The sequence below is a fragment of the Podarcis liolepis genome (genome assembly GCF_965112155.1).
Source record: "Podarcis liolepis genome assembly, chromosome: 7".
NCBI classification, from domain to species: Eukaryota; Metazoa; Chordata; class Lepidosauria; order Squamata; family Lacertidae; genus Podarcis; species Podarcis liolepis.
The window spans coordinates 21,523,891-21,540,593 of NC_139561.1; the positions used below are offsets into that span (position 1 = coordinate 21,523,891).

At 51.8% G+C, this 16,703-nt stretch overlaps 1 protein-coding gene across 1 annotated transcript in view; it reads left to right on the forward strand.

Moving 5' to 3' along the window:
• TTLL10 (tubulin tyrosine ligase like 10) overlaps window positions 1–16,703 on the forward strand; it is a 210,164-nt gene that overhangs the window by 151,086 nt on the left and 42,375 nt on the right. The window contains exons 3-5 of the mRNA XM_083512900.1: window positions 6,959–7,106; window positions 12,557–12,763; window positions 13,683–13,872. Of these exons, the coding sequence (XP_083369026.1) occupies window positions 6,959–7,106; window positions 12,557–12,763; window positions 13,683–13,872 (545 nt within the window). The remainder of the gene's footprint in view (window positions 1–6,958; window positions 7,107–12,556; window positions 12,764–13,682; window positions 13,873–16,703) is intronic.

Here is a 16,703-nt window from a genome sequence, read left to right on the forward strand (position 1 = left end):
TGTTTTCCAGAGACAGTCCCAGATTTACAGAAGCCTTCCCAGTTCCTGGTTTGATCCCGCTTTTCCTTAGGACATCTCAATTTTCCTCAGAGAAATTTGGGAGGGTATGCAGCTATGCAACTGCTGAGCCAAGGAGATAAGTACGGTAACTCTACAACTTTTGGAAGACATCTGAAGGTGTTAAGGCAGTGTTTTATTTAATGTTTTATTATGCCTTTTATATATGTTGGAATCCACCCAGAATAGCTGGGGCAACCCAGCCAGGTGGACAGAGTATAAATAATAAAATTGTTGTTGTTGTTGTTGTTGTTGTGCAGTAGGACATCCATCCACACCACCCATGTAAAGGTAAAGGGACCCCTGACCATTAGGTCCAGTCGTGACCGACTTTGGGGTTGCAGCGCTCATCTCACTTTATTGGCCAAGGGAGCTGGCATACAGCTTCCGGGTCATGTGGCCAGCATGACTAGGCTGCTTCTGGCGAACCAGAGCAGCACACGGAAACGCTGTTTACCTTCCCGCCGGAGCGGCACCTATTTATCTACTTGCACTTTGACGTGCTTTCGAACTGCTAGGTTGGCAGGAGCAGGGACCGAGCAACAGGAGTTTACCCTGTCGCGGGGATTCAAACCGCCGACCTTCTGATCGGCAAGTCCTAGGCTCTGTGGTTTAACCCACAGCGCCACCCGCGTCCCAAACCACCCATGTAAAGAACTGTTAAAACAACTAGATACGGCCATGGCTTCCCCCAGAGAGTCCTGGGGTCTGTTGTTTGTTAAGGGTGCTGGGAGTTGTTGGGAGACCCCCATTTCCATCCCAGAACTATAATTCCCAGAGATCCCCGGGGAGAGGGATTTATTGTGAAACCGCTATAGGTACTGTAGCTCTTATGCTCAGGTCCTGCAAACCAGTTTCCCACAGGCATCCCACTGGTTGTTGTGAGAACAGGACGCGGGACATGATAAGCCACTGGCCTGATCCAGCCTTAGTACTTTTCTTATGTTTGGGAGGAGTGCTTTTGAGGAGCGACTCCAGGTCCACTTCTTTTCAAGCCAGCCTCACTTCCGCTCTGCTCTTGGCTGCCTCTCTGCAAGCTGGAACCTGTCCTTTGGGTGCCTGGCGGGATCTGGAGCAATGTCAGGGAAAGGTAGGCTAATTCCACCCAAAGTTGAGGCTGGTTGGGAATGGCAGAGAGGGAGGAGGAGGAGGAATCCCCAGCTAAAGCCCATTTCCTGATTCTTTCACTGCTAGTCACGCAGGGCTGTGGTTTTAACAGCTTGGCCCCCACCTCAAACTCATGGAGAGCGTCCTTTCCGGCACAGAGTCCTTGAGATCAGTGCAGCTGGAACAGGACATCAGAATCACAGAATCTTAGAGTTGGACGGGACTCCAAGGGTCATCTAGTCCAACCCCCTGCAATGCAAGAATCTCAGCTAAAGCATCCATGACAGATGGCTGCCCAACCTCTGCTTGAAAACCTCCAAGAGGGAGACCGTTCCACTGTCAAACAGCTCTTGCTGGCAGACAGAGCCAACTGATTCTGGTTTTGCAGCCATCCTCCAGTTCCCCCTGCTGAATTCTGCAAGGGGCAACATTGAGGTTGAGAAGGAAGAAGATGGCAGGCAGGTGGAGGCTGGCTGGCGGCAGGCTGAAGTTGGTGGGGCACTGCCCTATTTGCCCCAATGCACCAGCCTCCACTGCTTAAGGATGAGCTTTGGAGGGGAGGGGAGGCAAGTTTGGCGTAGGGACTCAGAGGTCTGCTTTTCTTCTGGCTCCCCCCCCCCCCCCGCTTCGCCCTGCCTCCGCTCTCCCGCCCTTCACAGTTGCGAATATAGGCATCAGATGTTATGTACTGGTTGCTATGAAGCTACACCCCCTAGGAATATGAGTGTGGGTAGCATGCCAGGAAGCCGCGGTTGGCAGGGGACTCCCACATCAACAGAGCTACTGAGATTTTAACCTGTGGCTGCCAGGAAATGCAGGCAGGGAGAAGAACAAGAAGACAGGAACTGGCTGTGTCATGTTTTTTGTTTTGCCTTCCGCCCTCCCGTGTCACCTTCAAAGACAGGGTTCTGGGTTGGGGGTTGTATCCCTCTCACTTGCCACTAACTCTGTCCCAGGGCTCCTCACAGTGGTGGCTGGTTGCCCATTGGGGAAGAAGGCAGGGAGCCCGACAGTAGGTGGCGCTAGAGCCAATGAGAGGCAGAGCCAATGAATTCTAGTTTTGTCCTCCCGCCCTCCTCCTCCTCCTCCTCCCTGCTGAGATTGACAAAGGGAGTCTAAGGAGGAGGAGGAGGAAGTTGACAGGCAGTGCCACTCCCTGGACTGGTTAAATAAGAAGCAAAGGCAGGTGCAGGTTGGCTGAGATTGGTGGAGTATTGCCCCATTCAGCTTAATGAACCACCCTCCCCTGGCTCTCTTAATACAAGCCTGCAGTTGGGTTACACACAAGGTTATATACAGCTCCCTGGCAGGGCTGCTAACACAGGGATGCACAAAGGTGCCTCTCTAATTCAAGGGAAGCGAGGGAGGGAGTGGGTAATCTGGAGGCTAGATTTCATGGGACGGTGCATGCAGTCAATTCACTGTGCTAGTGCACAGCTTAACAGTTTAGCAAATCTCTCTGTCCTTGTAGAATGGAAGGCCAGTCTTCCACTTTCTGTAACACACTAGAAGCAAAGGAGCTTAATTCCTCTTCCTGTAACACACTAGAAGCAAAGTAGCTTTTAAAAAATAATAATTAAATTGGGGAACCCTTAACTTCCAATCCTGCTTATTAAAATCACCCCTTGCTTGCTAAAACTGGCCCCTACTGGTCAACTAAAGTAGATTAATCTCGTTTAGGAGAATGGGAAAACGCTTTTGCAACTGCATTTAGTGAGGTGTTTGTGATCTTCCCAAAGGCTGTTGGACTAGATACGGTATATATCTGTCTTCTGAACTTGAGGAAGGTATATCTTATCTGTGCCCCTGGTAATTAGACCCGCTCCCTGCGATCAGATTTCATGGTTTAGCCAAGTAAAAGTTGCCAACTTTCCTCCAGCTCCTGTGCTTCTAAACATAAAAGTGTGCGGTAATAAGCAGTTACGATCAAGGATGATGGATAGCCGTGCTGGCCAGGAACATGCAGACCCCAGAAGTGTTGAAGGCCCTGATGAACAACGTTGTCTCATTGTGTGACACTTGAGTGCAGAAATGCAACTTCATCATCATTCCAAAACATCTGAGAAGCACCAGGTTGAGGAATGCTGGTCTTTACCAGCTCTAAACTACAGCTAGATCCTTCTCAGTTTTGCCCTTAACAAAGCCTCAGATTTATAGTTCTTACCAGGGTGTGTGTTGAATATGCACCTGCACTGCCAGTGATTTCCCAGGCATTATTTCGTCTTTGCATTTTGATTCCTGAGCCTTAAAGGAATCGAGGGTCTTTGAGAAATGCACTCTCTGCTCATCCTCTGGCAAGGGGAGAAGGGGAACAGAGTACCAATGAATTATTGCCGTCAGATTGGTGGTTAGACAGGAGAGGGTTAATGGGAGCAGAAGGCCAGCTGAAAGTTGGTCAAACCTGTCTGCTGGCTCCAACCAGGCACCTCCTATCATTAGGTAAACTAAATACTTAGGTAACTGGTTTTGTGATGCAGGACTATTTGGGGAACAGTTCTAAACAAGTAGATTCCCCCTCAGAAGAGAGAGGAAGACCTCCTTCTCCTCACTCCCAGCTAAGGATGAGGTAACCCAGGTGCAATCTGAGGCTGTCTCCTAGTAAGTTTTACTGAAATTAATTAATTCAATTAGACATAATAGAAGCCTGCTGCATCAGGCAAATGGCCCGCCTAGTCTAGCATTCTGGTCCCACAGTGGCCAAATTCCACACTTTAGCCAAGTACTTTCTTTTATCTGTCATGAATCCTTCAACACGCAGCTTCATTTGACGCCATGCCTGTTCTATTCACTGGGTCTACTCTAAGTAGAAAACCCTCCTCCTTTGCACTTCCGTGAGCCGAAATGCAGCTAATCCTTCGAGATTCACCCATTTCCAAATTTTGCAGTGCAGTTCTCCAGCCAAAGGCATGGCAATAGGTACCGTATTTTTCGCTCTGTAGGACACACCAGACCACAAGACGCACCTAGTTTTTGGAGGAGGAAAACAAGAAAAAAAGTATTCTGAATCTCAGAAGCCAGAACGGCAAGAGGGATCGCTGCGCAGTGAAAGCAGCAATCCCTCTTGCTGTTCTGGCTTCTGGGATAGGTGCACAGCCTGCATTCGCTCCATAAGACGCACACACATTTCCCCTTACTTTTTAGGAGGGAAAAAGTGAGTCTTATAGAGCAAAAAATACGGTATCTAATATTAGGAGGAAGTGTGCATGTATATGCATCTATTACTGAAAATAAAATGAAATGCAATCAGTGCGGGGGGGGGGGAATTCCTTTGCAAAAATACACATGTTAGGAGGAGAAATGTGTGCTATAAAACGCTGGTGGATTTTGTCAGGCCTTAAAAACAAAGTTCTCAAGCTGACAGGGAAATGTGGCAAACTGAACTGAAGACTGGGGAAATGAGAGAAACCAAAAAGGACCGATCCGTCCATCCCTAAGTCTGAGTGAGACACAGTGAGTTAAATTTGACCTCTGGATCCACCTGGGTATCTTGATGTGGAAGCAGAGGACTTTTATAGTCTGTTGGAGAGTTTGGGCTTCTTGCCTCTGCTTAACCCAGTGCTTTTTTTCTGGGGGGACGCATACCCCTAATCATTTCGTAAATCTAAGTTTGGCCTCATTGAAGGGCAGTATTTCAAGATGAGTAGGAAGGTCGGCAGTTTGAATCCCCGCGACGGGGTGAGCTCCCGTTGCTCGGTCCCTGCTCCTGCCAACCTAGCAGTTCGAAAGCACATCAAGTGCAAGTAGATAAATAGGTACCACTCCGGCGGGAAGGTAAACAGGGTTTCCGTGTGCTGCTCTGGTTTGCCAGAAGCGGCTTAGTCATGCTGGCCACATGACCTGGAAGCTGTACGTCGGCTCCCTCAGCCTATAGAGCGAGATGAGCACGCAACCCCAGAGTCGTCTGCGACTGGACCTAATGGTCAGGGGTCCCTTTACCTTTGCCTTTAGGAAAACGAGAGTACCCCTAAACATTTTTTTAGAATAAAAGCACTGGCTTAACCTATATATTTGCAAACACACACAAATATTAGGAAGCACCAACAATCTCCCCAAAGACCCCCTTCCCCAACAACCAAACCCAAGTGAATGCTTGGACTCCTTACTTGCTTGGAAAAGGGGGGTTGAGCATAAGAATACAGTATTTTCTAGCAAGAGCAGAGCAGGTGGGAAGGAAACGGAGACGACTCTACAGTGCCATCTTGTGGCCTCTGTTAAAATCAGCTTATTTGCCAGCCTGGATGGCCTTTTAGGAGATTTCCCCTTCTCCTGTACTCACATTGACAGAGTTAAGCAGCAGCTGGTGGGCATTTGCAAGGGCTTGTGCAAGAGGATGTCTCACATTGCTCTTCAGAAATGCACAGAATTGGGTCAGAGGAAGGAGAGGCATGTCCGAAACCCTGAAGAGCCACTGCCAGTCTGTGCAGAACTGAGGTGGAGAAGCTGTAGCCCTCCAGATGTTGCTAGACTACAACTCCCATCATCACTGGCCCTGCTGGTCAGTGCTGATGGGAGTCCAGCAACATCTGGAGGGGCAAAGGTTCATCACCCCTGGTGCAGACTAGCCTTCCACAATCTGCTGCTCTCCATATATTTTGGCCTACCAGGTCTGAGACCTCCAGATGTTGCTGAAGTGCAGGCAAAAGGTAAAGGACCCCTGGATGGTTAAGTCCAGTCGGAGACGACTATGGGGTTGCGGCGCTCATTTCGCTTTCAGGCTGCAGGAGCCGGTGTTTGTCCACAGACAGCTTTCCGGGTCATGTGGCCAGCATGACTAAACCGCTTCTGGCACGACGGGACACCATGATGGAAACCAGAGCGCACAGAAACACTGTTTACCTTCCCGCTGCAATGGTACCTATTTATCTACTTGCACTGGTGTGCTTTCAAACTGCTAGGTTGGCAGGAGCTGGGACAGAGCACCGGGAGCTCACTCCGTCATGGGGATTCGAATCGGCAAGCCCAAGAGGCTCAGTGGTTTAGACCACAGCGCCACTCGCGTCTCTGAAGTGCAACTCCCATGCTTGGCCACAAAGGCTGGAGCTGATGGGCATTTGAGTCCAGCAATATCATCAGGGCTATGGAAGAATCTGTAGGGACGGAAGAATCTGCCCATTTCAATTTCTCTGCTTCTATTTTTTCTCTAGCTTGCTTTTCCCATTTCCACATAATTGGGATTTATTCACTGAATTGCAGAATTGCAGAGTTTGAAGAGACACTCCAAGGGTCATCTAGCCCAACCCCCTGCAATGTAGGATTCGTGTCGGCTTAGTTGGTGCGGTCCTGACAGCGGCGGCAGGTCCTTTTTTGTAATCCCAGGGGGGCTGTGTGTGTGTGTGCACCTCCCTCTTTCTCTCAAATCAGCAGGATTTCACAGGGAGCAAAGCGGCTGTTCAGTTGTTGCTAACCAAGGATTCGCTCCCAGGTCCTGGGTTCAGGAGAGGAGGGTGGGGCGGAAGTGGGGAAATTTCTTTCTTTTTTAAAAAAAGCCCTCATGGAAATTCATTGGTAAATCTCGCCTAATATTCACATGTTTGTATGCTGCTTTGCCTAATGGTTGTGTTTCTGGCCTGCTTGTGGACTTCCTGGAGCCAGCCAATTGCCTGCTATGGGAAACAGGAGGTTCGGCAAGGGAGGCCTCTGGCCTGATCCAGCAGAGCTCTCCTTGGGTTCTTTATGAGAGAGGGAGAGAGGGTTTAAAGGTTCTTTCCATATCACGTACAGCAATGCGCCCCAAAGTCCGAGCGATCATTAGTTTGCTTCCATTTCACTCCCCGTTCACTTCCTTTGGTTCTAGGAGGAACTCAGGAGGGTCGCTCGGAAGAAAGTGCCTGTACCCAGAAATCTGGATCCGGATGACCAGTGGCAACTCCGGATGAAGTTTCTAGAGCGAGCGAAGAGTTACATCGGCGTCCCTTACGCACAGAAATACCATCAAGCTGGAAGTAAGAGCCATTTGCTTTCCCAGGCTGTTTTGTTTTCGAAAAGCGAGGGTGTAGGAAAGGGAGACTCCCTGTGACACCAAAATACTGCTGAAATAAGCAATCCGTCCGAACACATTTTCTTTCGTAAGGACATCAAAAGGCCCATCTAGTCCAGCATCTTGTTCTCACAGTGGCCGACCAGATGCCTGTGGTGTTATGTAGTGTAGTTTCACCCTGGGCCAACAGGGGGATACTGTATATAGTTTTCACTCAGGTCTGTAGATAGTTTTCACTCAGGTCCGCGGCAGTTATTTTAGGCGGGAACTCTGGGCTGTTGTGGTTACAATGTTGTCAGCCGGCTGCCTATAAATACAGGCCGGCTGAGCTGTTTGCGGTCAGTTCTTTTTCAGCTTACCATAATAAAGAGCTACTTGAAGAAATCGCTGTGCCGGCTGCTATGTCAACCCACGACTTAACACTGGCGACGAGGATGGGATAGATGGACATCAGAGCACAGCCAGATGCGGCCAGCCTCTGAACTGAGCTGAATCACAGAGCGAAATCACTGAGCGAAATCACTGGGCACAACCAATTCAGAGCTGACTGTTCTGGTTGGAGCACTGTGTTCCATCCATCGCCCTTCACGCCGGCATCGGGATCATGGCTTCACTTGTGCCTCTACCGCCGTTTGCGCCAGCCTCTGAATCATGGGACTCCTACCTCGCTCGGTTCGACTGCTACCTCCAAGCCAACGAGCTGACAGCAGTATCAACGGATCGGAAGCGGGGCCTATTCCTCAGCCTCTGTGGGCCTGAGGTGTTTGAGACGGCCCGAGCATTGGTTGCGCCTGAAGCAGTCCAGGCAACACCATGGGACACGATCCAAGAGAAGCTCCGCAACCACTACGCACCGAAGCCGTCCAAGATTGCTGCCCGCCATGCGTTCTACCACCGGAACCAGGCAGAGGGGGAGTCAATCAACAACTACACCACCGCCCTGCGACAGGCTGCAATGCACTGTGAGTTCCGAGACTTAGACGATGCCCTGATGGATCGAATCGTCTGCGGGGTCCGGGACATCCATCTGCAACGGCGTCTCCTAGCCAAGCCAGACCTCACGCTACAGAAAGCCATTGAGGAGGCTGTGGCCTCAGAAGCTGCTGAACGCTCCGCCCAGGAGATCCGCAAGTCCAGCAGCCCGCGTCTTGCTAGGGAGCCAGTTCCGGTGCATCATGAAGAGGCCAGCAGTGATGAGGCATCCCCCAGTGAAGACGATGACGTGCACCAGACAAAGCGGGAGCGCAGGAAGTTCCAACAGAAGTCCAAGGGCCAACCGGAATGTGCTGGCTGCGGAGGCAACCATTCCCGTGCCAAGTGTCGATTCAGAGACGCCATCTGTAGGAAGTGTTCCAGAAGGGGCCACATCGCTAAGGTCTGCCGATCGGCTCCGTCTGACACCCCCCCTTCATCGACTCGCAAGTCCAAGTCTTCACTCCAGTCTGCCAAGGAAAGTTGTTTCGCTCTCACCAACTGCCGCTGCCCGTCTGGAACCACGATTGGCCAAACCGACTCGCCTACGCGACGCAAGCTGAACGTCACGGTGCTCATTGAAGGAGCTCCATGTGACATGGAGATCGACACCGGGTCTGCCCTGTCCATCGTGTCATGGAGCACCCTCAAAAGACTGGTACCCAGAGTGTCCAAAAGGCAACTCGACTCTCACCGCGTACACCTGAGAGACTACCAGGGAAACGACATTCCCGTGGTAGGCGTTGGCCGGTTCCGGATCGCTTTCAAGGATTTTTCGGGCCTGCTCCGGTTGGTGGTGGTCGAAGGTCAGCGGCCAAGCCTCCTAGGGCTAGACTGGTTTGATGCCCTCGGCCTGGAAGTCTCCGGCATCAACTGCATCTCTAACGCAGAGACTGAGGGTCTGATCAAAGACTTTGCCGAGGTTTTTGACGGCACCTTGGGCCAATATACAGGTACGCCCATCTCCTTTAGCCTTGATCCACAAGTCGCCCCCATCAAGCTAAAGCCACGCCGGGTTCCCTTTGCTCTCAAGGCTAAGGTGGACGAACAACTGGACAAACTGATCGCCCAAGGAGTTTTGGAGCCGGTTGACCACGCAAAGTGGGAAACCCCCATCGTCACGCCTGTCAAGCCAGATGGGTCGGTGAGAATCTGCGCTGACTACAAGTGCACGATCAACAAGGCGCTTCAGCAGCACGCTTATCCGGTTCCTGTTGTCCAACACCTGCTGCATTCCCTGGGTGAGGGTAAGGTCTTCGCTAAGCTGGACCTTGCCCAAGCCTATCAACAACTGCCAGTCGATGATGCCACTGCTGAAGCCCAGACGATCGTCACCCACCGGGGGGCATTCCGTTGCCGCCGGTTGCAGTTCGGGGTGAGTGTGGCTCCTGGCATCTTCCAAAGCCTTATGGAGCGTCTCCTGCAAGGGCTTCCTGGCGTGGTACCATATTTTGATGACGTCTTGGTGTCTGCAGACTCACACCAGCAGCTGTTCGAGCGCCTCCGTGCCGTGCTGACCAGGTTCCAGGAGGCCGGGCTCAAGGTAAAGAGGGAGAAGTGCCAGATTGCCGTTCCACAGGTAGAGTTCCTGGGCTATCTTATCGATGCCTCCGGCCTTCATCCAACCACATCCAAGATCCGCGCTATCCAGCAGGCCCCCACACCAAAGAACAAAACGGAGTTGCAGGCATTCCTGGGGCTGCTGAACTTTTATAACATGTTCCTGCCCCACAAAGCCACAGTGGCTGAGCCTCTTCACCGACTCCTTAGCACTAAGACGCCTTGGGCCTGGGGTCATCGAGAGACGGCGGCCTTCAACGCGGTCAAGGCCCTCCTTTCTTCAGACAGTGTGCTGGTACAGTACAGTGAATCCAGGCCGCTGGTCCTTGCCTGCGACGCCTCACCTTTTGGCATCGGTGCTGTCCTTAGTCACCGTTTTCCAGATGGAAGAGAAGCACCGCTCGCCTACTTTTCCAGGACACTATCTCCGACGGAACGGAATTACAGCCAGCTCGACAAGGAGGCATTGGCACTTGTGGCTGGAGTGAAGAGGTTCCATGAATACCTCTATGGCAGGACTTTTGACCTCATCACTGACCACAAGCCACTCCTGGGCCTCCTCGCCGGTGATCGTCCAACTCCACCGGTCCTCTCACCACGCATGCTGCGATGGACTGTTTTCCTGGCTGCCTACCACTACCGGCTCATCCATCGCCCGGAGAAATCGATGGGCCATGCCGACGCCCTCAGCCGTTGCCCTCTTCCAGCATTTGTGGAAGACCCGGCTCCAGCTTCATCGCTCCTTCTGATTGAGGATCTTCCGGCAGCGCCTGTATCGGCTGCCACTGTGGCCTCCGCCTCTGCCCAGGATCGCACCATCAGCCGGGTGCTCAACTGGGTGTGGAGGGGGTGGCCACAAGGGCCTTTTGCATCAGAGTTCCAGCCCTTCGCAACCAGACAACATGAACTCTCAGCTCATCGCGGCTGTCTGCTGTGGGGAGACCGCGTCGTGATTCCCCAGGGGCTCCGTCAGCGCGTCCTGGAGGCTCTGCACGTTGGCCACCCGGGAATTGTCAAAATGAAGGCGTTGGCTCGGTGTTACGTCTGGTGGCCTAATATGGACGATGCCATCACTGCCTGGGTGTCCGCCTGTCAAGCGTGCCAAGAGTCGAGGCCTGCACCACCGGCAGCTAAGGGACACACCTGGGAGACGCCAAAGACACCCTGGTCGAGGGTGCACATCGATCTGGCTGGCCCCTTTCACGGCCGGACCTTTATGGTAGTGGTGGACGCCTATTCCAAATGGCTGGAGGTCGCCCTGATGCCCTCCACCACCACCGAAGCTGTCATCCGGGTGCTGCGAGGCCTGTTTGCAACGCATGGGTGTCCTGATGTCCTTGTCTCTGACAACGGACCGCAGTTCACGTCAGGCACGTTTGAGCGGTATCTTTTGGGACTGGGCATCCGCCATGCCCTAACGGCACCTTTTCATCCATCCAGCAACGGGCAAGCGGAAAGAATGGTGCGCTCGACAAAAGAGGCACTGGCGCGCCTGGACCGGGGAGACTGGCATGAGCGGGTCGCCGAATACTTGTTCGTGCAACACATCACCCCTCATGCGGCCACAGGGAGGAGTCCTGCTGAACTGCTTATGGGCCGCCGCCTCAGGTCACCGCTCGACCGGCTACACCCAGACTTTGCCGTGGCTGAACCCCCAGGCTGTGCCAACGCACCACGGTCATTTGTCCCAGGAAACCAGGTCTTTGCCCGGAACTATGTGGGGGACATCCCTTGGGTGCCAGCCACAGTAGTGGGAGTCACTGGACCTCGCTCGTACCAGGTGGCACTCGAAGACGGACGCTTGTGGCGACGGCACATAGACCAGCTTAGGCGCAGGGTTGGGGACTTGGACACTACCGAGGTGCCCCCAACTGCGCTTGCGGCTCCAGAAGAGACACGTACAGATGGCGAGGCCCCACTTACACCTCCCTCGCAAACTGACAGTGTGGAGCCGAACCAAGCCGTTTCAGAACAGACTCAGACCACTCCACTTGCGGAGGCTCCACCCACAGCAGCGGATCCAGGGGAGTTGGTTCCAACGCCACCTAGGGTCGCACCACAGCCTCCGCGAGAACTGTGTGGCCCTCCGGACTTGGCTACCAGTCCCCGGCAGTCTGGCAGAGTTTCCAAGCGCCCAACTTATTTAAAGGACTATGTTGTTGGACAGGTATCACTGTTGGTCTAAGTATGGGAAATGTAACCGATATGCTTTTGTGCCTAATTGAACCATTACGCGTAGTGCTGTATATAAGGAAACCATTACGATTGTAACTAACGCCTTATCTCGGTGGGGAGGGGTGTTATGTAGTGTAGTTTCACCCTGGGCCAACAGGGGGATACTGTATATAGTTTTCACTCAGGTCTGTAGATAGTTTTCACTCAGGTCCGCGGCAGTTATTTTAGGCGGGAACTCTGGGCTGTTGTGGTTACAATGTTGTCAGCCGGCTGCCTATAAATACAGGCCGGCTGAGCTGTTTGCGGTCAGTTCTTTTTCAGCTTACCATAATAAAGAGCTACTTGAAGAAATCGCTGTGCCGGCTGCTATGTCAACCCACGACTTAACATGTGGGAAACTCGCTGGACGCTGGAATTTCTTCTTACCTGGGGTGAATCTACACGCAGGGAAAGAAACACTATAAATAAGAAAGAAATTAAATCATTGAAGGGGGGGGGGAAACGCTATGAAAAATCGCTTAGAAATTATTTTGCTCTCTGGTGCCATCTGGTGTTGCATGCTGTTTCTTGACTAACGTAGCTGAGTCCCTGGTCTGCTCATCTGTTCCCCATTGCTCATTTTCCCTCCGGATGCTCTGCTTGAGGTTGCCATTTTGCTTCAACAAGATTCCACTTTCCAGCTGACCTTTGCTTCAATTTCTTCCCCAGCTCCAGAATACAACTCTCCGCTCTTCCTGGACTGCTGCGGGTTCATCCGGAGAGTAATGTGGGACCTGACAGAAGAGTTTGGCTTCTGCATGGGCTTAGGAAACCAAGCTTATCAGTATGACACTCTTCCTATTTCATTACCCAGCGAGGAATATCTGAAACCAGGAGATCTCATCTTCATTTCAGGAACTTACTTTGACACACAACGTAATGTGGCCTGTGCTGTCCATCATACTCCTCTTCCTGTCCTTTTCTGAATCTTCCTCCCATCCTTTTGCCTTTCTTCTTATCTCAAGCTCACCAGTTGTCGTTGGGGTTTTTTTTTTGGGGGGGGTCCATGGGCACATTTCTATGTTTCAGCAGGTGCCATCTGAACACTTCTGTCCCTCCCATCCCTCAGGACAACTTCCCTGCTCCGAAAAAGAAACCGAGCAAGCAGGAGCACACACACACACACACACACACACACACACACACACCTGGCTTTTCCAAGGGAACTGGGCAAAAGCCAGATCCAATAGACTTTATCCGAGCCTTGAAAAGCACACTGAGTTGAAAAACGAAGTGGGAAAGAGTGTCGCTCTCCAAACTTCCTCCTTCAACTCTATGCACTTTTCCAAGGGAATCAAAGGTGGTGAGAGGAGCACTGAGCATCTTTGTGGGCACCAGGGGAAGGCCTTGCAGGCACTGCTGCACCCAAAAGGTGCCATGTTGGTGATATATCACATCCCCAGCAGCCATTTTATAATATGCCATACCCTCATGGCAGCCATTTTGTGATGTTCCGCATCGCCCAGGGCAGCCATTTCATGACCAACGCCAGCAGCACTTCCTCCAAATTCCAAATGTGCCTGATGGCCTCAAAATCTTGGCTTCGAAATGTTTTGCCACTCCATTCAGACACCAGTTTCTGTCTTCATCTGAACCCTTCAGCGCATGCACACCCCTCATGGGACCATCTGAATCCAATTTCTTCCTCTTCCTAGGGCAGGCGCTGAGGGGATTCTCCAGTGCCAGAATTCTGATGCATTCAGGCTCCCCTCCTCCTCATCCCCTTCCAGGTGTAGCTAAACACGCCAGTTTTCAAAGGCTGTTTCCCAAGAATGTACTCCTTCCCTCTCTGCAGGAAAAAGGCAGCCCCACGACATTGTCCACGTGGAAATCTGGTTGGGGTATGGAGAGCGCAGCCTAGGGGCCAGGTGGAAACGGGGCAAATCACAAGTCTTTGATTCCTACAAGTTTGTCTCCAGCACCTATGGGGACATGGAGTACCACTTCAAATCCATCGAGACGTGGCTCCAAGGCATCTGTGTCAGGCAAGTGTCTGCCCTGTTGAATGCTGGGAGATTTGGGGCAGGCAGAAAGGAGGACTTCTCCATGCAGCACCTAGTTAAATTATGGAACTTGCTCCTGCAGGAAGCAGCGGTGGCCACCAAGTTAATTGGCTTTAAAAGAGAGTTAGGCAAATCCAGAGAGGAGAAGACTATCAGTTGCTATTAGCCATTATAACTATGTTCTACCTCTCCTGTCGAAGGCAGTAGTGCTCTGAATTCCACCTGCTAGGCATTGCAAGTGGAGAGAATATTGTTGCGCTCAGGAATCGCTCGTTGGCTTCCCGTGACTGGCCGTTGCGAGAACAGGGTCTGGTCTTAATGGCCCTTTCCCCTTACTCAATGATTAAATGTTTCAAATATCCCTGCACCTAGAAAAGTAGCAGGTCAAGGAAAGGTACCCTTTCAGATTGTGCAGAGAGAAGAGTGTTTCTCCCTCTCACGTAACACTTAGAAACTCATGGACACCCAATGAAGCTGTTGGATGATTTGCAATAGATAAAACTCCTTCTTCACGTGGCATATTGTTAAACTATGGAACTCCCTCCCACAAGAGGCAGAAACGGCCACCAACTTGGATGGCTTCAAAAGAGGATTAGATAAATTCATGGAGCTACCAGTCATAGCTGTCGACGTTTCCCTTTTTAAAAGGGAAATTCCCTTATTCCGAATAGGATTCCTCGCCAGAAAAGGAGAAGGTTGACAGCTATGCTACCAGTAGCTACTAGCCATGATGTCTTTGCTCTGCCTCAAATGCCAGAGGCATCATGCCTCTGAATACCAGCTGCTGGGAATCACAGGCGGGCAGAGTTGCCGCAGCACTCACGCACAGCTCTATCAGGCTTCCCACAATGGACATCTGGTTGTCCCCTGAGAAAACTATCCACTATTGACACGATCCAGCCGTTCTCATCTTACAGTCTTTCAATGGGGCACTCCCAGGGTCCCCGCTGAAAATTCATCTTCTGTCCGTCATGCATGCTTAATTTGGGGTGTGTGTGTTTCTCGCAAACTTCCAAAGCGATGCCTAGTTTCCAAAAGGAAGCAGCAAGCGAGGTTTGTTTCGATCGCCTCCACAGCTCTGGACTTTGCAGCCCTCCCCGGGTGTGTTTCCCCCTAACGCTCCCCGCCACCCTGCCATTGTCATTCTGTTGGCGTCGAGGACCGTATAATTTTTCATCCCTGGCGCGGCGCCTCTGGAAATGGTCGACGCCCACCATTGTCTCCCGAAACTCTCCCTCCCCCCTTTCCCTCTCCTCGCTCCTGGTCTCCGGTGCCCTGGCCTCCGCCTGCGGATTGGAAATCAAAGGTGTCATTACAATTTCAAAGGCTCTGCCTGAGCCCTGCTTTAAGCTGCTGCTGCTCAGAGGAGAAGGAACAAATGATGATCTGAAAAGCTCGGTTGCAACCCAGAAAGGCCAGTGAACCTGGTGTGCGCAATACCAGCTGCCGTTGTGCCAAAGTGCTTGCGGGCCTCAGCAGTGGCGTAGCGTGGGGGGTGCAGGGGGGGCCGGCCGCACCGGGCGCAACATCTGGGGGTTAGGGTTAGGGGGCACAAATCCACGGGTTAGGGGGCACAAATTACTTGCCTTGCTCCGGGTGCTGACAACCCACGCTACGCCACTGGGCCTCAGTCTGCCCTGAGTTGGAACCCACCTGCTGGTCTTCTTAGTTCCACTCAGTCCAGAGGGTAGCCCTGCCTGTGTGCTTCCTCCTGCTCCTTAATCTCAACATTGCCACTTGTAGAATCCAGCAGGGAGCAAGATGAGGACAAGCCTAGCATTAGGCTGTTGGTCTCCCTGCCATCTTTCCTCACCAGCATACCTGAAGGAGCATCTCCACCCTCATTGTTCTGCCTGGACACTGAGGTCCAGCGCCGAGGGCCTTTTGGCAGTTCCCTCACTGTGAGAAGCCAAGTTACAGGGAACCAGGCAGAGGGTTTCTCGGTACAGTGGTACCTCGGGTTACGAACTTAATTTGTTCTGGAGGTCCATTCTTAACCTGAAACTGTTCTTAACCTGAGGTACCACTTTAGCTAATGGGGCCTCCCGCTGCCACTGCACCAACACCGCACAATTTCTGTTCTCACCCTGAAGCAAAGTTCTTAACCTGAGGTACTATTTCTGGGTTAGCGGAGTTTGTAACCTGAAGCGTCTGTAACCCGTGGTACCACTGTAGTGGGGCCCACCCTGTGGAACGCCCTCCCACCAGATTTCAAAGAAATAAACAACTATCTGACTTTTAGAAGACACCTGAAGGCAGCCCTGTTTAGGGAAGTTTTTAATGCTTGATCTTTTACCGTGTTTTTAATATGCTGCTGGAAGCAGCTGGGGAAACCCAGCCAGATGGGCGGGGTATAAATAATAAATTATTCTTATAATATTATTATCACCAGTCTCAGTGGGCACTGAGAGGGTCTCTTGCAGTGACGCTGTTAAGGCAGGACTTTGGAACACACTCCCACGGCCCCAACTCAGGGGAAGGAGTAGGGCCGCCTGCAGATGGTCTGGATTTTGCATTACGCATACAATCGCATAACTGGAAATTTGGGCTTGCAGAAGTAAAGGGGATTACAGCACCCTAGCTCAACAATTTATAATTTATTTCCTTGGTGTTGAGAATTTGGACATTTGAGGACTTGCCCTAAGGTCACATGATCCAGGCAGTTCCAGAGACCTAGACGTTGTTTCAGAGGCTTTGAAGAATAAAGTGGTTTCGGGCAATTCCTTGTTCCTCTAGTTTGTAGACCCAGAATTGTTACATGATCTCATTAAGTGCAGGATGGGGAATGCTCTGGGTCCACACCCATTCTCCAG